General features: G+C 39.4%; 2 protein-coding genes across 2 annotated transcripts in view; both read left to right on the forward strand.

The window, feature by feature from the left end:
• The window catches only part of LOC102857281 (aldehyde oxidase-like), a 103,164-nt gene that overhangs the window by 23,436 nt on the left and 57,530 nt on the right, over window positions 1-22,198 (forward strand). Inside the window, exons 5-12 of the mRNA XM_006889139.1 lie at window positions 5,437-5,563; window positions 7,660-7,721; window positions 10,678-10,761; window positions 11,304-11,384; window positions 12,939-13,083; window positions 13,329-13,421; window positions 15,620-15,622; window positions 19,519-19,670. Of these exons, the coding sequence (XP_006889201.1) occupies window positions 5,437-5,563; window positions 7,660-7,721; window positions 10,678-10,761; window positions 11,304-11,384; window positions 12,939-13,083; window positions 13,329-13,421; window positions 15,620-15,622; window positions 19,519-19,670 (747 nt within the window). The remainder of the gene's footprint in view (window positions 1-5,436; window positions 5,564-7,659; window positions 7,722-10,677; window positions 10,762-11,303; window positions 11,385-12,938; window positions 13,084-13,328; window positions 13,422-15,619; window positions 15,623-19,518; window positions 19,671-22,198) is intronic.
• LOC102845443 (normal mucosa of esophagus-specific gene 1 protein-like) lies at window positions 7,949-9,275 on the forward strand. The gene is made up of 2 exons (XM_006889131.1): window positions 7,949-7,979; window positions 8,995-9,275. The coding sequence occupies exons 1-2, from the start codon at window positions 7,949-7,951 to the stop codon at window positions 9,273-9,275; spliced, it is 312 nt and encodes a 103-aa protein (XP_006889193.1).

Consider the following 22,198-nt stretch of genomic DNA (forward strand, 5'->3'; position numbering starts at 1 on the left):
CACATCTTGCAATATTTCTCAAGCTCAGTTAGGTGGTGGAAATGTCATAGACCACATGTTACTGCACACCTCTTCCAGCTCCATATTTGGAGATACCACGCTGATAGTTTGATAGTCACCATGGTGGAATATTCATACTATGGGAATCAAGAGAAGCTACATATCACGGCTCTCCCTTCCTCCATTCATAGAACCTGTTGTTAAACACTTACCGGTACATGTGCAGTCATGTTTACATGTCACATCTGAGACAACTTGCCAGCCAGCAGTAGACCCAGCACAGTCATATTCTTCTCTGACGTTACAACAGATGTCTGTCCCTTCAGTTGTATCACAAATGAAGTCTGTGGCTTTAATTCTCAGTGCCATGTTGTTTGGGGGGGTGGGGTGGGAATATTTCTTTCAAAATATTTTAATCATGCTCAAGTCATTTGCAATACTGAAGGCTCTATGGACAAAATATTGGAGGATCCAAAGAAGATGAAAGTAATATACAGTCTCTGTAGCAAAAATCATTGGTTTCCACTGAACCATTTGACAGAGTAGTTTATAATCAAGAACGAGTGGTACTTATGGAAGAAGTCAAAGCTGCTCTAAAAGCATTGGCAAGAAATTAAGGTGCCAGGAATTGATAAAATCCCAATTGAGGTATCTAGTAAAAAATGCAACCCTGGACAGGTTCACTAGTCCACACAAAGAAATTTGGAAGACAGCCACCTTGCCAATGGCTTGGAAGAGATCCATATTTGTTCTCATTTTTTTAAAAAAAGTGATCCAATAGGGTACAGAAATTATTAAATAAAGTTATTAATACCACACAAAAGTAACATCTTGTTGAAGAGTAATTAAAAATGACTGGAATAGTATGTAAACAAGGAACTGTCAGAAAGTAAAGCTGGATTCAAAAGAGATTGGAAATTAAAACAAAAGAGTATGGAAAGAAAGGACATCATTGCTGAAGTCAGATGGATTTGGGGTGAATGTAGAGAATATCAGAAAGATATTTACTTGTATTTTATTTACTATGCAAAAGCATTTGACTATGTGGAATTTAACAAATTATAAATGGCTTTGAGAATAATTAGGAATCCCAGACATTTAATTGTACTCATGCAAAACTTATACTAAGAACCTTGGAAAACCTCTATGCCAAGAAGCAGTCACTCACACAAAACAAGAAGACACTGTTTAAAATAAGGAAAGCAATGTGCTGGAGTTTATCCTTTCTCGATATCTGTTTGATCTGTATGATGAGCAAATCATTCAAGACGCTGAACTATAATGAAGAATATGGCATCAATATCAGAAAACTTATCAACAAGCTGTGTTGTGCAGATGGCAGAACCTTTCTTGCAGCAAATAAAGAAGATTTAGCACAAAGTGCAGAAGATCAAAGACTACACCCTTAAATATGGATCACATCACAGCATCAAGAAAACAAAAATCCTTACCATTGGATCAATAGGCAACATCATGATAGATGGAGAAAAGATTGAAGTTGTCAAGGATTTCCATTTACTTGGATCCACAGTTAACACCTTTGGAAGTAGCAATTAAGAAATCAAAAGACATGTCCATTGAGCAAATCTATTAGCAAGGATCTCTTGAAAGTTCTAAAGAGCAAGGAGGTCAATTTCATGACTAAGGTATACCTGATCCAAAGCAAGGTTCTTTTCAACTGCTTCCTATGCATATGAATGTTGGACAACCCATCAGGAAGACTGAAGAAGAATTGTTGGTATTAGAGAAGAGTATTGAATGTACCATGAACTGCCAAAGAACAAGTAATTTTATTTTGGAAGAAGTGTAACCATAATTCTCCTTAGAGGCAAAGGTTGGAGAAATTTCATCTCACATTGAGATGTTACCAGGAGGCAACAGTCCTTAGGAAAAAATATCATGCTGGAAAAAATAGAGGACCAACCAATATGAAGAAGACCTGCAAAGAGATGAATTGACCCAGTACTGAAACAATAGGTCCGAGAGTGAGGGAGATATGAGGCTGGAGCTGGATAGGGTAAGGTTTCAACTTGCTGTTCCTAGGATCACTAGGAGTCGTAGCTGGTGTGATGACACTGAACAAAAGTATTTTCCTAGTCCAACTGATAAGGATCCCGTAGGCTCAGCCCCAGTAAACCCTGTTCTTCTACCTCTTGGGTAAGATAACCCTACCCCCTAAGCTTTGGGAAGCAGATGTGTCCTCATTCACTCATGAACTACAGCCTCAGGTAACAGAACTGAGCTGTTGAAAATTTAAGTCTTTGAGACCACTCAGCAGACTATGTGGCACTTTCACCTTTTTAAACCCCAGGGACCTTAGCGGTACCCATTGCTACTGAGGCCGATCTGCTTCCTTGTTTCTTTACCTTCTGCTTCCTGGTTTTTAGTCTCTCCAAGAGACCAGATTACTTCTGTCATGCTCAGGCAAGTGCTACAGATCTCCAGCTCTACTGAAAGTGCCTGGAGGCATGGCACCCTATCCTGCCAGAAACCCTCAGCTTGAAGACATTCAGCTCTCTCAATCTGTGCTTTGGGGAATCACCCAACACTTCCAGAAAGCCTCCTGCCCAGAGGCGTTCAGGTACATTGCTCTGAGAGTCAACTCTTCCCAAGTTCCTGGATGTACACCTGCCATTTCTGTTTCTGTCTCTTGTCATATGTCTGGTGTCACAAGTCTCCTCACTTCCTTCTGAGCCCTCCCCAGAATTGCCTTTGATGAAAAATTCCACCAATAGTCTTTTCAGGGGCAATCTAGGCCTCTACTATTATCAACTGTTGTTAATTGCCTTCAAGAGGAGCATGACTCATAGTGACCCTATGAACAGAAGGCTTGAAGCCCCTCTACAACTATCAACATTTATCAAAGTTCATCATTTCCGGAGGCATGTGGTTTAGAAAGTGGATGCCACTCCTAGAATCAATGCCTTTGAGTTGTGGTGATAGAGATGAGTGCTGAGTCTCCCATGAGTTACCAAAAGGGCAAACAAGTTTGTCTTGGAGAAAGTACAACTAGGGAGCTCCTTGGAAAGAAAGATGGTAAAGCTTAATCTCACATCCTTTGGGCATGTTGTTGAGAAGGCCAGGCATTATGCTGGGAAAGGTAAAGAGTTGAGGTAGGAGAGGAAGACCCTCAACAAGATGAATTAACACAGTGACTATAACAATGTTGTTGTTGCTGTTATTAGGTGCCATCAAGTCAAGTAAGACCCATAGTGACCCAATATACAACAGATCTGAACCCTGTCCTATCTATCCTGTGCCATCCTCACACTTCCTGACACATTAGAGCCCACTGCTGCAGTCACTGTGTCAATCCACCTGGTTGGGGGTCTTTGTCTCCTTAGGCAACCCTCTACCTTTCTAAGCATCATGTTCCTTTCCAAGGAATAACCCCCTCCTAGCAACATGTCCAAAGTACGTGAGGCCGAGTGTGTGAGTGCTCCAAAGAGCATTCTGGCTGCACCCTCTCTAAGAGATATTTGTTTACTCTTTTGGCAGTATGTGGGATGTTTCATACTCTTCTCCAATACCACAGCTAAAGGCATCAATCCTTCTGTCGTCCTTATTCATTGTCCAGCTTTCAGATGCACAGCATAACACAGTAGCAATGGGCTCCAATATATCGGACATGGTGAGGACGGCATAGGAGGGGGCAAGGTTCAGATCTATTGTTCACAGGGTCACTATGAGTTACAGTCGACTTGATGGACCATAACAACAATAACAACTACCATCCAGTTAATTCCTACTCATGGTGACCCTCTATTGAATGTCCAAGGCTGTAAATCTTTACAATAAGAGACTCTTCATCATTCTCCTGGAAGATTCAAACCTTGACCTTTCAGTAAGCAGTGCAACGACAGAAGCAGACCTCCTTAAGATTTTACTATTTAAAAGACAACTTCAAACTCATTGCCATAAGTTGGAGCCAACTTATAGCTGACCCTCCACCAGGTTTTTGGAGATGACAAATTACATGGGAGGAGTTTGTGCATCTTTCTCTTGAGGAGTTGTGGGTTGAGTCAAACTTCCAGAGAGGCATGGGCTTTGGGTTGGCAAGACAGCTCCCTGTGGACTGTGCCCCTAACCTCTACTCATTACCAAGTTCTAAAACCATTTCCACATTTTAAGTATCTACACTCCACTCTCCCAGTATCAAATGCCATCTCAGTTATTCAATGCTGCTGTAACAGAAATATCACAAATGAATGACTTTAACAACCAGAAAATATTATCTCATAGTTTAGGAGGTGACATGTTCAAATGCAGAGTGCTGGGTCTAACAGAACCCTTTCTCTGTGAGTCTCCTGGTGCTAGGAGGCTCCAAGTGCAGGAACTCCAGGTCCAAAGGGCATGCTCTGCCCTTGGCTCTTCTTTCTTGGTTAGAGTAGGTCTTTCTCTATCTCTACTCTCTTATCTCTCCTTTTAGCTCTTCTAACATAAAAGGTAATGCAATTCACTCTTGGGAAAACTCCTGTTACATCTGCTCAGGTGTGTGATTTAACTAAGGGGTTTGCTTCCTACTCAAATCCCTTACAACAGATCAAGGCTGATCACATCAGATCACATCATAAGTGATGATTATATCAATACAATCCAAGAATGACATTATTACACTAAGAATCAGAGTCCTTCCAAGTTAACACATATTTTGGAGGACACAATTCAATCCATGACTACTACTAAATATCACTGTACAGTTTTCAAAAGATTCACATACATTATGTAATTTAGCTCATAAAAACAAATCCCTATTTTACATATGGAGAAGGGGATGAAAATAAACCACATCAGATTATCTACTAGATGTCAGAGATTATGAGCCAGACACCATGCCAAGTGATTTGCATACATTTGTTCATTTAATATCAACAGTCTGCTGTTGTTGTTGTTGTTGTTTGCTATCAAGTCAGAACTGAGTCATAGCTGACCCTCCAGCAATTTTTCAGAGGCAATAAATCACCCAGGTGGAGAATGCCTGTCCTTCTCCCATGGAGCAGCTGTTGAATTCGAACAGTGTGCCTTTGGGATGGCAGTGCAACTTCTTACCACTAGGTTACCAGAGTAAGCACTATTATTTGCCCAATTTTACAGATGAAGAAAAAAAAAATCAAGAAAATGGTGCATTAGTTGCAGTAAGAACTCGAACTCACATGAGTTTTTTGCTCATTGTTCAGAATTGTGTTTCACAAATTAAGAAACCAGACTCTAGAAAGTAATACGGCTTACTTGAGACTCAGTACTATATTTTTTTTTTCTTGAGGATGGAAACCTATATATATGATTTGAAAAACAGAAATTTCTTTCTTAAAAGATGGCCTCTACTACCCTGCAGTTATTTCTGGAAAACGAAATAAACTTCCCTACTTGTTGGTGTCCATCCAGCAGAGAAAAGTAAGCGATTTAGAGCATAATTACTGTGCCTTTTTCTGTCAGGAAAGACTTGCCAAGTGTCATGGTACGCAGTGTGGATTCTGCAGCCCAGGGATGGTGATGTCCATCTACACACTACTAAGGAACCACCCAGAGCCAACCCCTGAACAAGTAACAGAAGCTCTTGGAGGTAAGTCTTCTTAACTGGGAACAGGGGTGGAAAGCACTCAAGTATAAATTGTGGTAAAACTTTTGAGATCAAAAAGCTTCACCAATATGTCACCTCCTTGGTGCCTATCTTAACCCAAGTCCTCTTTGTAAAAGCCTGTCTTCATTTCAGTCATAATGATGTCAGGAACTAAAGTGTGTATCTTCTAAATCATCAACTGATAGAATATTACTACTTCATTTCATTTCCCCCGGATGACTAAGGAAAATAATTTTAAATTTCTACTATTTTTTCTTAGAATCACAGGTGTATCTGTGATTGTTACTATGACTTTTGCTTGCTGGCTTTTTAGTATCACTTCTAGGCTTAACATCACCAAGAATGAAAATTAAAAAAACTTTTGATACTGGCTTACTTCAGCCTTTAAAAATGTTTGCTTACATTTTAGAACAGTGAAAGCGTCTGTTGCCTAAATCTATTTCCCTCAACATAATTTTCATTTAGATAATTTAGCTCCTTTACTCTACTTCAAATGAGAGATTCAAAAAAATAAAATTAAAAAATGAGAGATTCAAAATCTACACTTTTCCATGTTTTTTCTTCTTTATTAGCAAAAAGAAAGAAATATTAAGGAGCCTACCCATTCTTGGGCATGCAATTTCATCCTGAACTATTCTCATTCTAATAAAAACAAAGGAGCTTCCCTGTTACACACATTTTTGTCCCTCACTGCTACTAAACTTTCACACAACACTTTACTCCTAGGTGTTTAAAGCTCCCCAATCCACACATATCTATTTCCCAATAATTTTTACATGTCTTTGAAGAGAATTTTTTAATGTTTATTTTACATTGGTATGTTGTTGTTGTTGTTATGTGCCATCGAGTCACTTGTGACTCATAGCGATCCTATGTACAACAGCCCTAAACTCTGCTCTGTCCTGTGCCAATCGCACTGTCTCTGACACTCCCATCCCAATTATCCTAGTCACTGAATCAATCCACCTCATAGAGGGTCTTCCCCTCCTGCACTGTCTCTCCACCCTCCCAAGCATGATGTCCTTCTCCAAGGACCGGTCTCTCCTCACAACATGTCCAAAGTATGTTAGATGGAGCCTCAGAATCCTTGCCTCCAAGGAGCCACCCATTTTAACCCTTTCCAGGATGAATCTGTTTGTTTTCCTAGCAGTCCATGGGACCCTCAATACTCTTCTCCAGCACCACAGCTCAAAGGTATCAATTCTCCTTCTATCCTCCTTGGTCATTGTCCAACTCTCTGATGCATAACAAGTGATTGTGAAGACCATGGCCTGTATCAGACGCACCTTAGTCGCATACAAAATTTGTATACAACATGTTTCACATTTTCGTTCACTTACATTGTGCTTCAGACAATCATTCTCCTATATTGTATTTTATAAAATTAATCACCATTGAATTATACCTATCATTATCCCATCTTTTCAGGTCCTCACCAGATCTTTCCATTTCCTTTAACCCCTCCCTCCACCCACCAAATGAAGATAATAACTTTAACTTCACTTTTTTATTTAAATAATAGCATTTCATTGTGGAAAATGCTCATTAAAAGATGGGAGTTGGGGAGAACTAATTTCCATTCCTGTCACCAAGAGATCACCAGATGGGTGTTAGTATGAAGAAGGTATGTTTTCTTATGAGGGAACTTAAGGGAGAAGAGACAGCAATGAAAATGTCTGATGAAGGGTCAGACAGACATTATGGGGGAATATTAGGTACATCATTAAAGAAGGCATGGGGATTCAATCGAAAGAGTTGATAGGAAAAAATATCATGAAGAGCTTCATATTATTTCAGGAAGAAAATGTAATCAAAATTTCAAATTTTTTCCATTTTTATTTTATGTTGGTTTGCTTATAAAATTCATATACATTGTGTTTCACATTTTCCTTAATTCACATTGTGTTGCATACAATTGTTCTAAGAACAGCTCCTCCCAAAACAGCTATTTCAAAACCCCATTTTATTCAGGGTGGGAGAGGAAGCCTTTAATCACTAACCTAACTACTCCATTGAACGTATAAAGTACAGATAGGCAATATACACTATTCATTAAAGATTAATCCTGTCTTAATTAGGTAATTTGTGTCGCTGTACTGGATATCGACCAATTGTAGAAAGTGGAAAAACATTTTGTGTGGTAAGTTTAACCATATATGTATTCATTCTGTTTATTTAATATCTTAATACATTTTCACATAAAACAAGAGTTCTAGTGACACAATGGTTAAAGCACTTGTCTGTTAATGATCAGGTCAGCAGTTCAAACCTACCAACTGCTCTGCAAGACATAGAAGCAGCAGTTTGCTTTTGTAAGAGCTACAGCCTCAGAACTCTTTGGAGTGGGTCTTTCTAACATATAGGGCTATGGTGAGTTGCCAGTTGATTTTGGTTTGGGGTTTGTTTTGGTTTGTTTTTTTCACTCAATAAAGCAAGAGCGGCATCCATTTCCTAAACAGCAGGCCTCTGGAAACTGTGAACTTTGATAAATGGCTATGGTTGTAGAAGGGCTTCAGGCCTTTAGTTCATGCTCGACTAGACAGCAATCAACAACAATCACTAAAATAACTCAAACTTGCACTTTCTAATCATCAAAATTTGTTCAATTTCCTCTACTTTGTATTTATTCAGTAAACTAGCAGCTACTGTAAGTGTAGTCCTAAATTAAGAACTTTGCTAAAAATATAAAACATAAGGTCCATGACTTTAAGAAACGCATACTGTTTTAAGGAAAACGAAATCTAGGCTAAGAACTCATAAAAGCATAATAAAAAACCCAAGATATTGGAGTCTTGAGATATTATAAATATCAGACTATTATTGCTATGTGCCATTGGGTCTCCTGCAACTTATCGTGATCCTATGCACAACAGCTCTGAACCCTGCCCTAACCTGAACCAGTCTCACTGACTCCGACACAAGTAATCCCATTGCCCCAATTATCATGCCAATCCATCTCATTCCAGTTCTTCCTCTCCTGGGCTGCCCTTCCAGCCCACCAAGTATGATGTTGTTATTCAAAGGCTGGTCCCTATAAGTTTTGAAAATTAAAGAGAGTTAATGAATGAGAAACAAAGGATTCTTATACCAAGTCTTAAAAGAATTGATAGAAGTAGATTAAGAATGTTGGACATCTTTCTTTTTCCTGATGCTTTGCATCTTCTTACATGAAAATTTCTACTTCACTCCACTATTTTTATCATTTCTTTTAAGATCTGGTGTAAGACTCCCCCTCTGCCTTGGAGAAGGTACAACCAGGGTTCTCCATAGAAGAAAGGATGGTGAAACTTCATCTCACATATTCTGGGCATGTTGTTAAAAGGGCCAACCTTGGAAAAAGACATCACACTGGGAAATAGAAAGTAAAAAGAAGGAAGACCCTCAACAAGATGGATTGACAAAATAATTACAAGAATTGATCTACACTCCTCATTCCTCCATCACGAACTTCTTTCAACTCCTGATGAAAAAGAAGGAACTTATTCCTTTGGTGCTGTTTATGACCATGGCAGGGACCGGAGCATCATCTTTTGCTGTTTATTCCCTTAGAAAAAGTGATATGATCATTAATCGAAAAAGAAATCCAGAACCTTGGGAAGATGTGGATCCGACTGTACCTCAAAAGCTCATAACAATCAAGCAAGAGTGGAAACCCATTGAAGAGTTGCAGATGGTCCGAAAGGCAACCAGATGACCGGACTTCTCTTCTTTCTCGCAAAGAAAATGAAGCTAGTGGAAACACTTCTGCACAAACTAGATTATGCATACCAGTGTGCGGAAATGCTTCTGCTACATTTTTAGGGTTTACCTACATTTTGGACTTCAAATGAGAAATTAAAGGTAGTACAATAATAAAAAAAAATTGATCTAATCATGTTGGAGATTGTGAGCTTAGGGCAGCATAGGACAAGGTTCAGATCTACTGTTCATAGTGTCTCTATGAGTGGAAGTTGACTTGATGGTTACCTTACAGCAGCTAAGGTTCACAAAAGAAATTAATGTGACAAGAGCATCAAGGAGTAAAAAAGTACTACTGCTGGCTAAGAAATTTGGGCATAAAGATGATGTCCAACATGTGCTCATTGTTCTCAAGCTAGGAGAACCGTCTACAGAGGAAAAAAATCTTGCTTGGAGAAAGATTATCATGCTAGAGACACTGTGGGCTGAAGGCATGGACTAGTGCAATATCTCATGCATGTGAGAATGAGAATCTAGATGACTGTGGCAGATATAGAGACAGGAAGATGACTTTCATGAAAGGGACTTCCAGAATCATGACAACCGGGCCATGAAGGAAACAGTGAGAAAGGCAGTAAAGGCACCTTCAAAGCTGAGAACTGAAGGAGCTGATAGGGATGAAGTGTGTGTGTGTGTGTGTGTGTGTGTGTGTGTGTGTGTGTGAAAAATTTTAAAGGAAGTTATCTTCCCAGGGCTTCATTAAAGACACATCCAGACCATCTATGACAATAAACACAAACTACATATTATATTTGGGTTTCAATTTTCCCAATCAACACATTATGACTATACTTCATTTAGTAGACAGCGAGAAAATTTTTAAGGAACCCTGGTGTGGGCCGTGATTAAAGTGTCAGGCTTCTGACTGAAAGGTTGATGATTTGAACTCACCAGCACTTCACAGGAGAAAACTATGGCCATCAACTTTGGTAAAGACAACAGTCTTGGAAACTGCAGTGGGTAGTTCTGCTCTGTTCTGTAGGGTCCTAGTGAACGGGAATCCACTTTGACCTTTAGAAGGAAGCATGAGGTAACTGACCTCACCCTCCTCTAATCCCACTGTTTTGCCATAAGACTTGGGTAACACTTTCTCCAGGTTATATCATGAAGATGACTCCACATCCATTCTTATGCTCTCTGAGTCAGTAGCGGTTCCTCACCCACCACATTATAGTCCTTGAGGGTGTTCAGTTGGGAATAACTGGTTCCTTACACACTAGATTATGGCTTCTTTGAGGGTAAGAACCCTCTCTACTCCTTCTTCCACAGCTCCTGTGGGGCCTGGTATGTGTCAGTACTCAGGCTGGTGTTCAGAGAACCAATCAATAAATCTGTTTTAAATTGAATTTCTTTCTAAGAAATCAACTGTTTGTCAAATGAAGGGATCAGGAAAATGCTGCATGGATCAAGAAGAGAGCTCCTGTGTGAATAAACCAGAGAAAGTAAGTATTTGGTTTCCCATTTTGTTGGGATTAACTAAAAAATACCCACATAAACCCAAATTTGTTCTGTTACTATTCTTTTCTGTGAGTAAAGTGCGAAATCGCTGAATTCAGGGAATAAAGAGTCTTTAAAAGCTCCCAAAATTAGTGAGCCCACATCTTTTTTGAAGTCAGTCAACAAAGACTATTATCCTTCTGGATATACAACTTCCTTTGCCTAATCCAGACCTATCCAACATCTTACTCTCATTAAGTACATAAACAGTAATGCGGCTTTATGCTCATAAATAAATATCCACAAATGATACCAAAAATGATAGTTCCAAAAATGATACCCAATTTCAGACATAATGAAGAAGTCCATAGTCCAGAAAATATGAGGGGAATCATGCTACAGTCCTATTAGAATGAAACTCTTCATTAGAAGTGATTACATTTTGTTTCAGTGTCATAAGTGCAAGTTCTAGTTCTGCCTTCACAGACCCTTGACCAGGTCTCAACAACTGTGAAAGTCCATTTTTTATTATGTCTTTTTTTTTCAGATATGCACAAAATTGTATGATGAAAATGAATTCCAGCCCTTCGATCCAACCCAGGAACCTATATTCCCTCCTGAACTAATAGTAAGATATTTCTTTTATTTTCTGCTCATTGTTTATACAAAACATTCTTTTGTGCTCTATTGTGTAATGATGCAATGTAGTAGCTGAATTTTTTTTACATTAAAATTTGGAAGAGGCCCTACACAACCAACTTTTGGGCATTTGCTCAACATCACTGCAAATAATTTAAAGTATGCTGCTTAGATGTGTGGTTTTCTGAGAATTCAACTAAAGAACCTGAGAGTCAGAGTTTAAATGATGCGCACAAGCTCACACAGCTACTCTGTGAAGTAAATATTTTTGTAAGATGAGTAAAGAAAAAACCGAATTCTAGTTATTATGACAGAATCACATTATCTTCCAACTTATTTGATGGTCTCCATGCACTAGGGGAAGGGTTAAAGGAAGAGAATAAATAGTGTTAGGTACCTGCCATTTTGTTCCATGATATTATGCACTGGAGAGACATCAGTTTACTGACTCCTCAAAAGGTCTCAGTTTTTACTTATTTAAAGATAAAAATATTACATATGTTCTGTTTATAAGGGAGCTTTTGTGGTAAGGAGTTGTGTTGTCAACCTAAAGGCAAGAGGTTCAAATCCACCAACTGCCCCAAGGGAAAAAGGTTGGCAATCTCCTCCTATGCTACCTACAGCCTCTGAAAATCCACTAGACGGTCAGCGATGAATTGGTTCTGACTCAAAATCAAGGAGGATAGAAGGAGAATTGATGCCTTTGAGCTGTGGTGCTGGAGAAGAGTATTGAGGGTACCATGGACTGCTAGGAAAACAAACAGATTTGTCCTGGAAAGGGTTAAACCGGGTGGCTCCTTGGAGGGAAGGATTCTGAGGCTCCGTCTAACATACTTTGGACATGTTGTGAGGAGAGACCGGTCCTTAGAGAGGGACATCATGCTTGGGAGGGTGGAGGGACAGTGCAGGAGGGGAAGACCCTCTATGAGGTGGATTGATTCAGTGACTGGGATAATTGGGATGGGAGTGTCAGAGACAGTGCGATTGGCACAGGACAGAGCAGAGTTTAGGGCTGTTGTACATAGGGTTGCTGAGTCACAAGTGACTCGACGACACATAACAACAACAGCAAAGAGCAACAACAATGCACATGGAACAAATATTTTAAAAATCCAACTATACTGTACCTAATAAATGGCTTAAGATTTTTTTTCAGAAGATAATTTTATCCATTGACATTTCTATCCATTGAAAAACCATAATCACCAATGATGAAGGTCTTTTAAGTTGGGACAGAACTAAAACAAGGAGTTGGACGCTAATTCCTTAGCTAAGACTCATTCACCACACTGTGCTGTCTACTCACTTTTCAAATAGAAATAGCATTTCCTCCAGTTCCCCTTGTTAATGGGCAGTTATCTATTATGGTGCTTATTCAATGGTACATGCATGAGTCATTTCAATGTGGGTAACTTCAAACAGGCAACTCCTTTCTGACCCTTAGAAGTTTAAAAGTTTGGAGAGTTCAATGCTCAGACTTTGTTCAGAAATATTGCTTAAAAGCCCATTGAATTCCTTTTTGGTTTCCCCCCCTGCCCCTTAGAGAATGGCAGAAGATCCAAACAAGAGAAGACTGACATTCCAAGGGACGAAGACCACCTGGATCATACCTGTGACCTTGGATGACCTTCTAGAACTGAAGATCACTTTCCCCTCGGCCCCCATCATCATGGGAAACACTGCAGTGGGTGGGTGATTTCTATGCAGGTTCTTGGTCGAAATTAGGTAACCCAAATACCTGCGCTTTCTTTAAACACTTCCTAAAAGTAATTAATCTTCAGTGGATCTTGACTGTCCTCTAGAATGCTTTGTTGTTTTGCTTTTTTAGTAAGTCACGTGAGTCACAATTTTCACTACAAATATTTTGTAAGCAACATCTACCAGTGCCCCTTGTCCTTCATTTCTAACTGCCTTAAATTATTTTCCCCTTAAGGACCCAGTATTAAGTTCAAAGATGCGTTCTATCCAGTTTTCATATCTCCAGTTGGGCTTCCAGAACTATGTTTTGCAGATGCCACTGATAGTGGTAAGCATTTTTTTGTTCAAACAAAATGTTACCATTGACTTGTGGTGGGATGCTGGTAATCAAACACATGTATTTGGCTAATTTGAGCACTAAACAGAATATCTAACCTTGTTGTGTTGTTGTTAAGTGCAGTTGAGCCGTAGGTGACTCAAAGCAACCCTATGAAAGAAAGTCCTGGACACACATGTGTGACTTTCATCCTTTCTCCAGGTTCATAGGGTTTCCGGAGGCAAGCTATTTACAGAAGTGGATGCCACTCCTGCTTCCAATCTAACCTTACTTACTCATTTATTTATTCAACAACTATTTAGTGAGTGCTATGTGTGCGAACAGAGCAGGGGAGCACTACATAGTTTAAAATTGAGAAGGGTCATATGGAATTTCTATGTTCAGCTTTTTATTTTTAGGCAATATGTGTCTTTGTTTAACAAAAAACCCACCAAACTTTTCCCACCCACAAACACATGAAAAGTGCAGAAACCAAAGTTAATCTATATGATGTATTTGCCTACTTTTACAAATAAGACAAATTAAAACAGAAACATGTTCAGAATTTAACCTGATTAAATATTTAGTTCAGTCCTGAGCTTTTGATATTTAATACAATATAGATAGAGCAATAGCAAAAAAAAGGAGAAATTCTAAATTTATTTTATTTGCATGCTACAGAATCTCAGCTAAACTTTGTTCATTTTGACTAGCAATGTTCAGCACTTTAAGGAAGCACCAAACTGCCTTCCAGAGTGTTGTATGATTGTACAATCCCACCAACAATGTAAAAGAGTTCCTATCTCACTGCATCCTCTCCATCATTTATTATTTGCTGTCCTTTAAGAACTGAGACTCAAACAGAAACTTGTACACCAATGTTCAAAGCAGTATTATTCACCATCACAAGTACATGGAAATAGCCAAGATGTCCAACCACAAACAAATAGGTTGAGAAATTGTGGTACATTCATACAATGGAAATACAACACAGCACATAGGAACAATCATTTTGTAAATTACTACCTTACTTGGGAGGGACTGAAGACCATTATGGTGAGTGAACTAACTCAGTCCCACAAGGGCAAATATTGTATAAAACCATTATTGTAGAATGAGTATGAGAATCCAAGAGGGGTGAGGATGAGGGGAGGGGAGGGTGTTAATCATAGGGTTGTACAATTTGATGGATGGGTGGGTGAAGGAAATGAGACGGATCTTTTGTGATTTTCAATGTATTTAAACTTTGTATATATATCAGAGTGGTGGTGTTGTTGTTGATTTCCTTCGAGTCGAGCATGACTCATAGCAACCCTATGAACAAAAGGCTAGAAGCCCATCTACAACTGAACTTTGATATCAGAGTAATACAAAAAAATGTTTTAAAAAGATGGAAAATTGAGAAGGGAGTGTGTCAGGGTTGTATTCTCTCTCCATACTTATTCAATCTGTATGCTAAGCAAATTATCCAAGAAGCTAGACTCTATGAGGAGGAATATGGCATCAGAATTGAAGGCAGACTCATCAATAACCTGCATCATAAAACAACTTTGCTTGCTGAAAGTAAGGAGTACTTGAAGAACTTGTAGAAGATCAAAGAGTGCAGCCTTCAATATGGATTACATCTCAACGTCAAGAAGACAAAGATTCTTACCACTGGACCGATGATAGGCAATGTCATGATCGATAGAGAGGAGACTGAAACTGTCAATAACTTCATCTTACTTTGATCCACAATAAGCACCCTTGGTACCAGCAGTCAGGAAAAAAAGGAGACACATTGCTCTGGGGAAATCTGTAGTTAGGGACGTCTCCTAATTATTGAGGAGTCATGATGTCCGTGTGAGGACTAAGGTGCATCTGATTCAGGCCATTCTGATTACTTGCTATGCATTTGACAGCTGGACAGTGACTAAGGATGACAGAAAAGAATTGACGCCATTGAGATGAGGTGTTGGAGAAGAGAACTGAACGTATGGTCAAGAGAATGAACAGATATGTCTTGGAGAGAGTGCAGCCAGAGTGCTATTTGGAAGCAAGAATGATGAAGCAAGAATATGAAGCAAGGCTTAGCCTCACATACTTTGGACATGTTGCTGTTTCTTGGAGAAAGACATGACGCTGGAAAGGAAGGAGGGGTGGCAAAGGAGAGAAAAATCCTCAACTAGGTGAATTGACGGTGACTGGTAGAATGAGCTCTTTTGTGTCAGGAGGTGTGAAGATGGCACAGGATAGAACAGGTTTCACATCTTTCATTCACAGGGTTGCCATAAGTCGAACTTGACTTGATGGCACCTAACAACAACTTGTGTTCTCTATGAGTTTTCTTGGTTGCTTTTGATATTGTAAATGATATTGAGTGGTTTTTTTGTTTGGGGATTGGGTTTTTTCCCCCAAATAACTCACTTAGTAGCATCACTGAATACTACATGGTTATGTTACTAGGTACCATTAAGTTGGGCACAATCCATAGCAACATTATGAACGATAGATGGGAACCTTGCCCTATCCATCATCATCCTCATCATCTCCATCATGCTCAAGCTCATTGTTGTAATTGCTGTGTCGATCCATCTTGTTAAGGGTCTTCCTCACTTTCTTTGGCCATCTACCTCTCACAGCATATTATCTCTTTCCTCTTGAATACATACCCAAAGAATGTGAAATAAAATTTCGTCATCCTTACTTCTAAGGAGCGCTCCAATTGCACTTCCTCCAAGACAGACTTGACTGTTCTTTTGACAATCTGTGGGATATCCAATACTCTTCACCAAAACACAATTCAAAGTCATTGATTCTTCTTTGGTCTTCAAAAAATAAGTTCATTGTCCAACTTTCAAAGGCATAGGAAGCAACTGAAAAGATCATGGTTTGATCAGGTGTACCTTGTTCTATAATCTGATAGGCTTGCTCTGTAGCACTTTAAATAGGTCCTTCACAGAAGATTTCTCCAATGCATCATGTCTTGATTTCTTTACTTCTTCTACCATGGGTGTTGCTGGGATATAAGTAAAATTAAATTGTTGACAATTTCAACATTTTCTCCATCTATCATGATGTTGCCTATTGATATAATGATGATAGCTTTTGTTTTCTTCATGTTGAGATGTAACTTATATTGAAGAATGTAGTCTTTGATCTTTTTTCAGTATATGCTTCTAGTCACCTTCACTTTCTCAAGTAAAGTTGTGTATCTGCATATTGCATATTGAGTATTCCTCCAATCTTGATGCCACATTTTTCTTCATGTAATCTTTAAGAGATTCATATCTGTTCCCATCCCAATAAAAAGGTGATCTAAAAGAGTTCAGAAAGCATCAAACAATATCATTACTATTACAAGCAAGTAAAATCTTGGTCAAGATAATACAAAAACAACTGGGAAAGTACATTGACAGAGGACCACCAGAAATTTAAGTTGTATTCAGAAGAGACTGTGGAATGAGATATCACTGTTGATATTAGATAGATCTTGACGAAAAGCCTAGAACTCCAGAGAGGTGTTTACTTGGGTTTTACTGATTAGTCAAAGGCATGCAACTGTATGGATCAGGATAAGTTATGGATAACATTGAGAAAAATGGAAATTCCAGAATATTTATTTATGCTAATGCAAAACCTATACATTTTCATGGGAGCCATAATTGCAGGTAACTCCACCAGTATAGAGTGTTTTGCTGAATTACAAAAACTAGACACATTTTCTGAACAGTAGAAAAGGTTCTTGCCAGATGTTATTTCATGATACACAAATTTGTTCCAAGACCATAGCACATGTGCACACACACAATCTGAGTAACAGATTTGAAAACTTAAGTCACTATAAACAATCACAGTTCTTTTTACACAGCTACACAATCAAGTTCTTTACATCTCTTGTCTCATAATCCTATGACAACTACATAAATTGGTATCGCAAGTAGCTTATCACTATCTCCATTATAGTGAATAAGGTACAGAATCCAAAAGCTAAACTTCCTCATTACACAACTAATGTATGAGCAAGTCTGAGCTAGATCCTAGGTCTTCTTATTCATAATCAAGTACTCTTTCCACATAATGCTCTGAATAAAGATATCCGAATAACATTTCTTTCCATGTACCATGCAGACTAGAGGCTTAAATGATTAAGAATTTACAGGAACTGAAAACCCTCCCTAAAATAATGTTCTTCCCGGTGGATAGGCAGAAATCACATGGAAAATTGCCTACTTCCCCTCCAATCTGTCATTTGCAAATTTGTCAGCCCATTCATTTTTTTTACCTGCTAGAAAATTCATATTAATAAGCTATTGGTAAGATATGAAACAACGGGAAGCTAATCAGGTACAGTAGAGGGTTGGGAATAAAGTTAGAAGGTGCCTAGTTAGAGTGAAATGTGTATTATAATATTACTATTGAGATAAGGAACAAGCTACATGGGGGCCTAGTCCATGGAGCATTGTGCTGTTAGCCTAAAGGATGCGCAACCAGCAGTTAAAATCCACCAGCTGCTCCAAGGAAAAAAGGTGGACAGTCACCTCTCATTAAAATGTAGTCTTGGAATCCCTCAGAAGGGTCACTACAAGTCAGAACTGACCAGACAGCAGTGAGCTGAGTTACAGTCAATCCATATCTACCATGTTGATGGGGTGTTGTTTAACCAACGCTGATTCATAACGACCTAAGGACATACTTGACCTACCCCAGAGGTTTTCTAAGCTATAATCTTTATGGGAGCAGATAACGAGATCTTTCACACAAACATGCTGGTGACTTCAAACTACCAACCTTCCAGGTAGCAACAAAGCATTTAACCATCATGTCATCAAGTCACCTAGCTCTAGATCTCTATTTGCATTCACAGCTATAGTTCCAGCTACATCTATGGTTACATCTATCTGTCTATCACTTCACTGTAATGATGAGGAAGATTGGGGAGGTCGTGCCTGTAGAACTAGGCCAGTGTTTCTTAATCTTTTCTTTGTTTTTGCTCCACTAAAGAGCCTTTTTAGACATATTTTCCCTTCCATACGTACCCAAAAAATTTAATAGCACAAGCATACCATGTATCTGTTTATGTATCATATGTATATTTGGACTTTATTTATAAAAAAATAATTTTTTTTCACCACCTTAGAGACAATATTTGTCCCTGTTGAGAACATATAGACAGAAGACAACCCTAACAGTATCATACTCAGTAAGCATTGTTGTTTTATACCTCTGAGTCAGAACCAACCCATAGCTGACCCTCTGGTGGGTTTTCACAGACAGTTAATCACAAGGGAGGAGATTGCCCATTTTTCTCCTGTGGAGCAACTGGTGTACTCGAACCAAGTGCCTTCAGGATTATAGTACAACTTCTTACCACTAAGCCATCAGAGCACCCTGTAAGCATACCTGCAAATACAACTGCCTCAAGACAGGTGGCTATTCTAATCTTATTATAAAGGAGCAATGAAAGAAATGAATGGGGAAGAAGAAGCAAACGGACAATGCAAATGCTGCGGGTCAAATCCCACTTAACCTTAACCCTTAAAACATCTCAGGAAAACTTGACTGAAATTTTTCTATTTCATTACTTTACTCAGGAAAACACGAAGTTGGAGATAAATGAAGCAGTGACCCCCTTTTCCTTATGAATCAGGGTGAAGTCTCTCTCAGGGAGGAGTGACAGGGAATGACAAAGGGCACACTGACAAAGGAGATTAATCAGAACTGGCTTGACAAGCACTGTGGCAATTGGACAATTAAAACAGACTTCCAAGGGTGGGGGGGGGGGAGAAGAACAAACTGGGGAGGAGAGTAGAGAAAATAGTGCAACAATGAATGAATGAAAACCCAATATCTCTGTAAATGTTCATTAAAATTAATAAAATTTAATAATTTAATAATAATAATTTAAAATATGAAGCAGTGACTTTTAATACCTATGGTTTACATGTCTTAAAATGTATAGCATTAGTATTTAGTGTTTGGGGATAAAGTTGCCAGAATTATCTTTGATTTCTATCATTCTAAGTAGCTTTGGAAGAGGAAGCTAGATTTTATTTAAAAGGTTATTTTCAAGCAATTCTCTCTTGTTAGAGTTCCCAATTAAGCTAATATCCTAATTTCTTCTTCTCAGGAGTGACAATAGGTGCAGGCTATAGCCTGGCCCAGTTGACTGATACCTTACTTTTTACCATTTCGGAGCAACCAAAGGAGAAAACTCAGACCCACCGGGCTCTCCTGAAGCATCTGAGGACACTCGCAGGACTCCAGATTAGGAATATAGCGGTAGGCTTTCTCGTGTTGTGTAAAATAAATCACAGTTACACAGTTTTGTTCTGTATTAGAAAAAGTTACTCTGACGAGGAATTCTAAAAAATATTGAACAACTTTCTGTAAGTGTGTATATGTGTATGTATGTGTCCCAAGTGAAAGAAATCGCATCATATACATATAGTTGTCCAAAATGAGAAGTCAAGTGTTACACATATATGACAGAACAGCTGTAATAATGGTTCAAAGTTAGTAATCATTGCGAGTATGGGGCAGGACTGAACTATGTTTCATTCTCTTGTAGACAAGGTCACTCTGAGCTGGAACTAACTGGATGGCACCTAACAATAAGGGAACTGTGTGTGTGGACACACACACACACACACACACAGTCCAAAGATTCTTAAATTTGAGTCCTAACCTCTCATCAACAAGTGATATGGCCCTAGAGAAGCCATTTGACCTCTTAATTTTAAAAATTAAAGTTGAAGTTAATGGACTTTCTCTAGTGAAATATATACCTTGCAGGTATAGGAAGCAGTTTACAATTGTTCTTAAACCTAGTTCTAGGGAGCTTTGGTGGCCTAGTGGCAAGAAGCTGCACTGCAACCCCAGAGGTGAGTGGTTCGAATCCACCAGATGCTCTGCTGGAGAAGGAGGGGCAACCTCCTCCTATACCAGTCAGATCTGATTTGATGGTACACACACAAAAATAATTAAAAAAATAAAATAAAATTTAAAAAAAACCAAAACAAACCTAGTTCTCCTACTACATCTTTGCACAGAGGTCTGTTCCTAAACACTGATAGGTGGTGTCCCATTCTTGGATATCCCTAGTAGTCCAGCTTCCTAGAGATTCCTTATTATTAAAGATTTAAGGATGATTAATTCCAACTATGACCTATTCGATAGGATTGAGAGGATGGGGCAGTGTAGGATATGCATCTCTTCTGATTGTTTCTGACTCTTTCCTGCTGACTCTTGAAATTTACCATGTGTTTTCACCTTCTGCACCTTCTATTTCTTTAACGGAAGACTCCATTGCACAGATGCACAACAGATAAATGTAAACAGTGCTTGTATATAGCACTTAATAAGTACACTCAGAACTTACTCAGACTCCACCCTCAAACCTCACTCTTATGTAATGGGCCCTCCTTCACTGCATTAACTATCACCCATCCTTCTTCCAAAACTGCTGACCCCAGCCTTAAATTCTCATTAATTTCCTTTTTTATCTTCACCAATAAATACACATATCAAGAAATATTCTAAACAAGGACAAGTGTGTATCAAAATCAATTCTCAAAGAACATTTTCTGGCCCCATCCTGAATGTGGTATGAAAATCCTGGGGTCCCAGCTGAGACTTCTGCTGGGACTTCAAGTCTTCTCCTGTCCCCTCTCTTTCCCTTCCCTACAGGGGTCAACCCCCAAAGAGTACAGAAGCTTTAGCAAGTGGACACTTGCACTTTGGGGGCCCACTGGTCAGTCAGGCTGCAGGGAGGCCTCAACAGCGCATGGTGCTAATGAGCTCCTTCTCTGGGCCCCATATTGTCTGAAAGGGGACTGCAACCTCTTCCCTCAGCTCTTCCTGATCACTTCAACTGTGTCAGCTGGGCACTGGCGAGACTGACTCCCTGGAGAGATAGTCTGGAAGCCATTTTCCCTCACTAGGAATATTTTAATGGTTTTAGCTTTTTCTAAAAGACTTGGGAAATGCCCTCGACACCCCCCCCCCACTTTTAGGCCAGAGCATCTTGGGAGTGGGGATAAGTCTGCCCTGTGTTCCCCAGGATTCAGCTTGTTCTGGAAGGTCAGAGCATGAGAACTGAAACTAGCGGTCAGCCCTGGCAGAGGCCTTGGGCAAGTGAGGGGCTGCAATCTCTTTGCCCAACTGCAAGGGTTCAAGATTATTGTTTGTCAGGGACTTCTCCAGAGTACTAAAGAGCAACAAGGTAAGGCTGGAGACCAAGGTGAGCCTGATCCAGGCCCTAGTCTTCGCAATTGTGTGCTATGCATCAGAGAGCTGGACAATGACTAGGGATGATAGAAAGAAAATTGATGCTTTTGAGCTGTAGTGCTGGAGAAGAGTGTTGAATACACCAGGGACTGCTAGGAGAACCAACAGGTTTGTCCTGGAGAGGGTGAAACAGGGCTGCTCCTTGGAGGCAAAGATTGTGAAACTTCATCTGACATACTCTAGGCATGTTGCAAGGAGGGACCAGTCCTTGGAGAAGGACATCAGGGCAAAAGAGGAAGACCCTCGATGAGTTGGATAGATTCAATGACTAGGGTAATGGGAGTAGGTGTGTCAGAGACAGTAATGTTGGCACAGGATTGAGCAGGGTTTAGGGCTCTTTTATACAGGGTCATTATGAATCACAAGTGGCTCAGCAGCACATAATAACAACAACAACATTATCAGTAAAGGGGAGGGAACCCATCTTGAGGTTTCTAAGTAGGATAAGTGTCAATAACACCACTAAGAACTCTAGAATTTACCCCCTTCACCCTCGGGGCCTGGACACAGTGTAATTGGGA

This window comes from Elephantulus edwardii, unplaced genomic scaffold (genome assembly GCF_000299155.1).
Source record: "Elephantulus edwardii isolate Elephantulus edwardi_28Jun2011 unplaced genomic scaffold, EleEdw1.0 scaffold00075, whole genome shotgun sequence".
Lineage (NCBI taxonomy): Eukaryota > Metazoa > Chordata > Mammalia > Macroscelidea > Macroscelididae > Elephantulus > Elephantulus edwardii.

What these genes read in the sequence shown, in the direction of transcription:
- LOC102845443 (XM_006889131.1), top strand. Translation starts at nt 7,949, where the DNA reads ATGGTGAGTTGCCAGTTGATTTTGGTTTGGG. An exon ending in CCAGTTGATTTTGGTTTGGG is followed by an intron (nt 7,980 to 8,994) that starts GTTTGTTTTGGT and finishes AATAATTACAAG; the next exon opens with AATTGATCTACACTCCTCAT.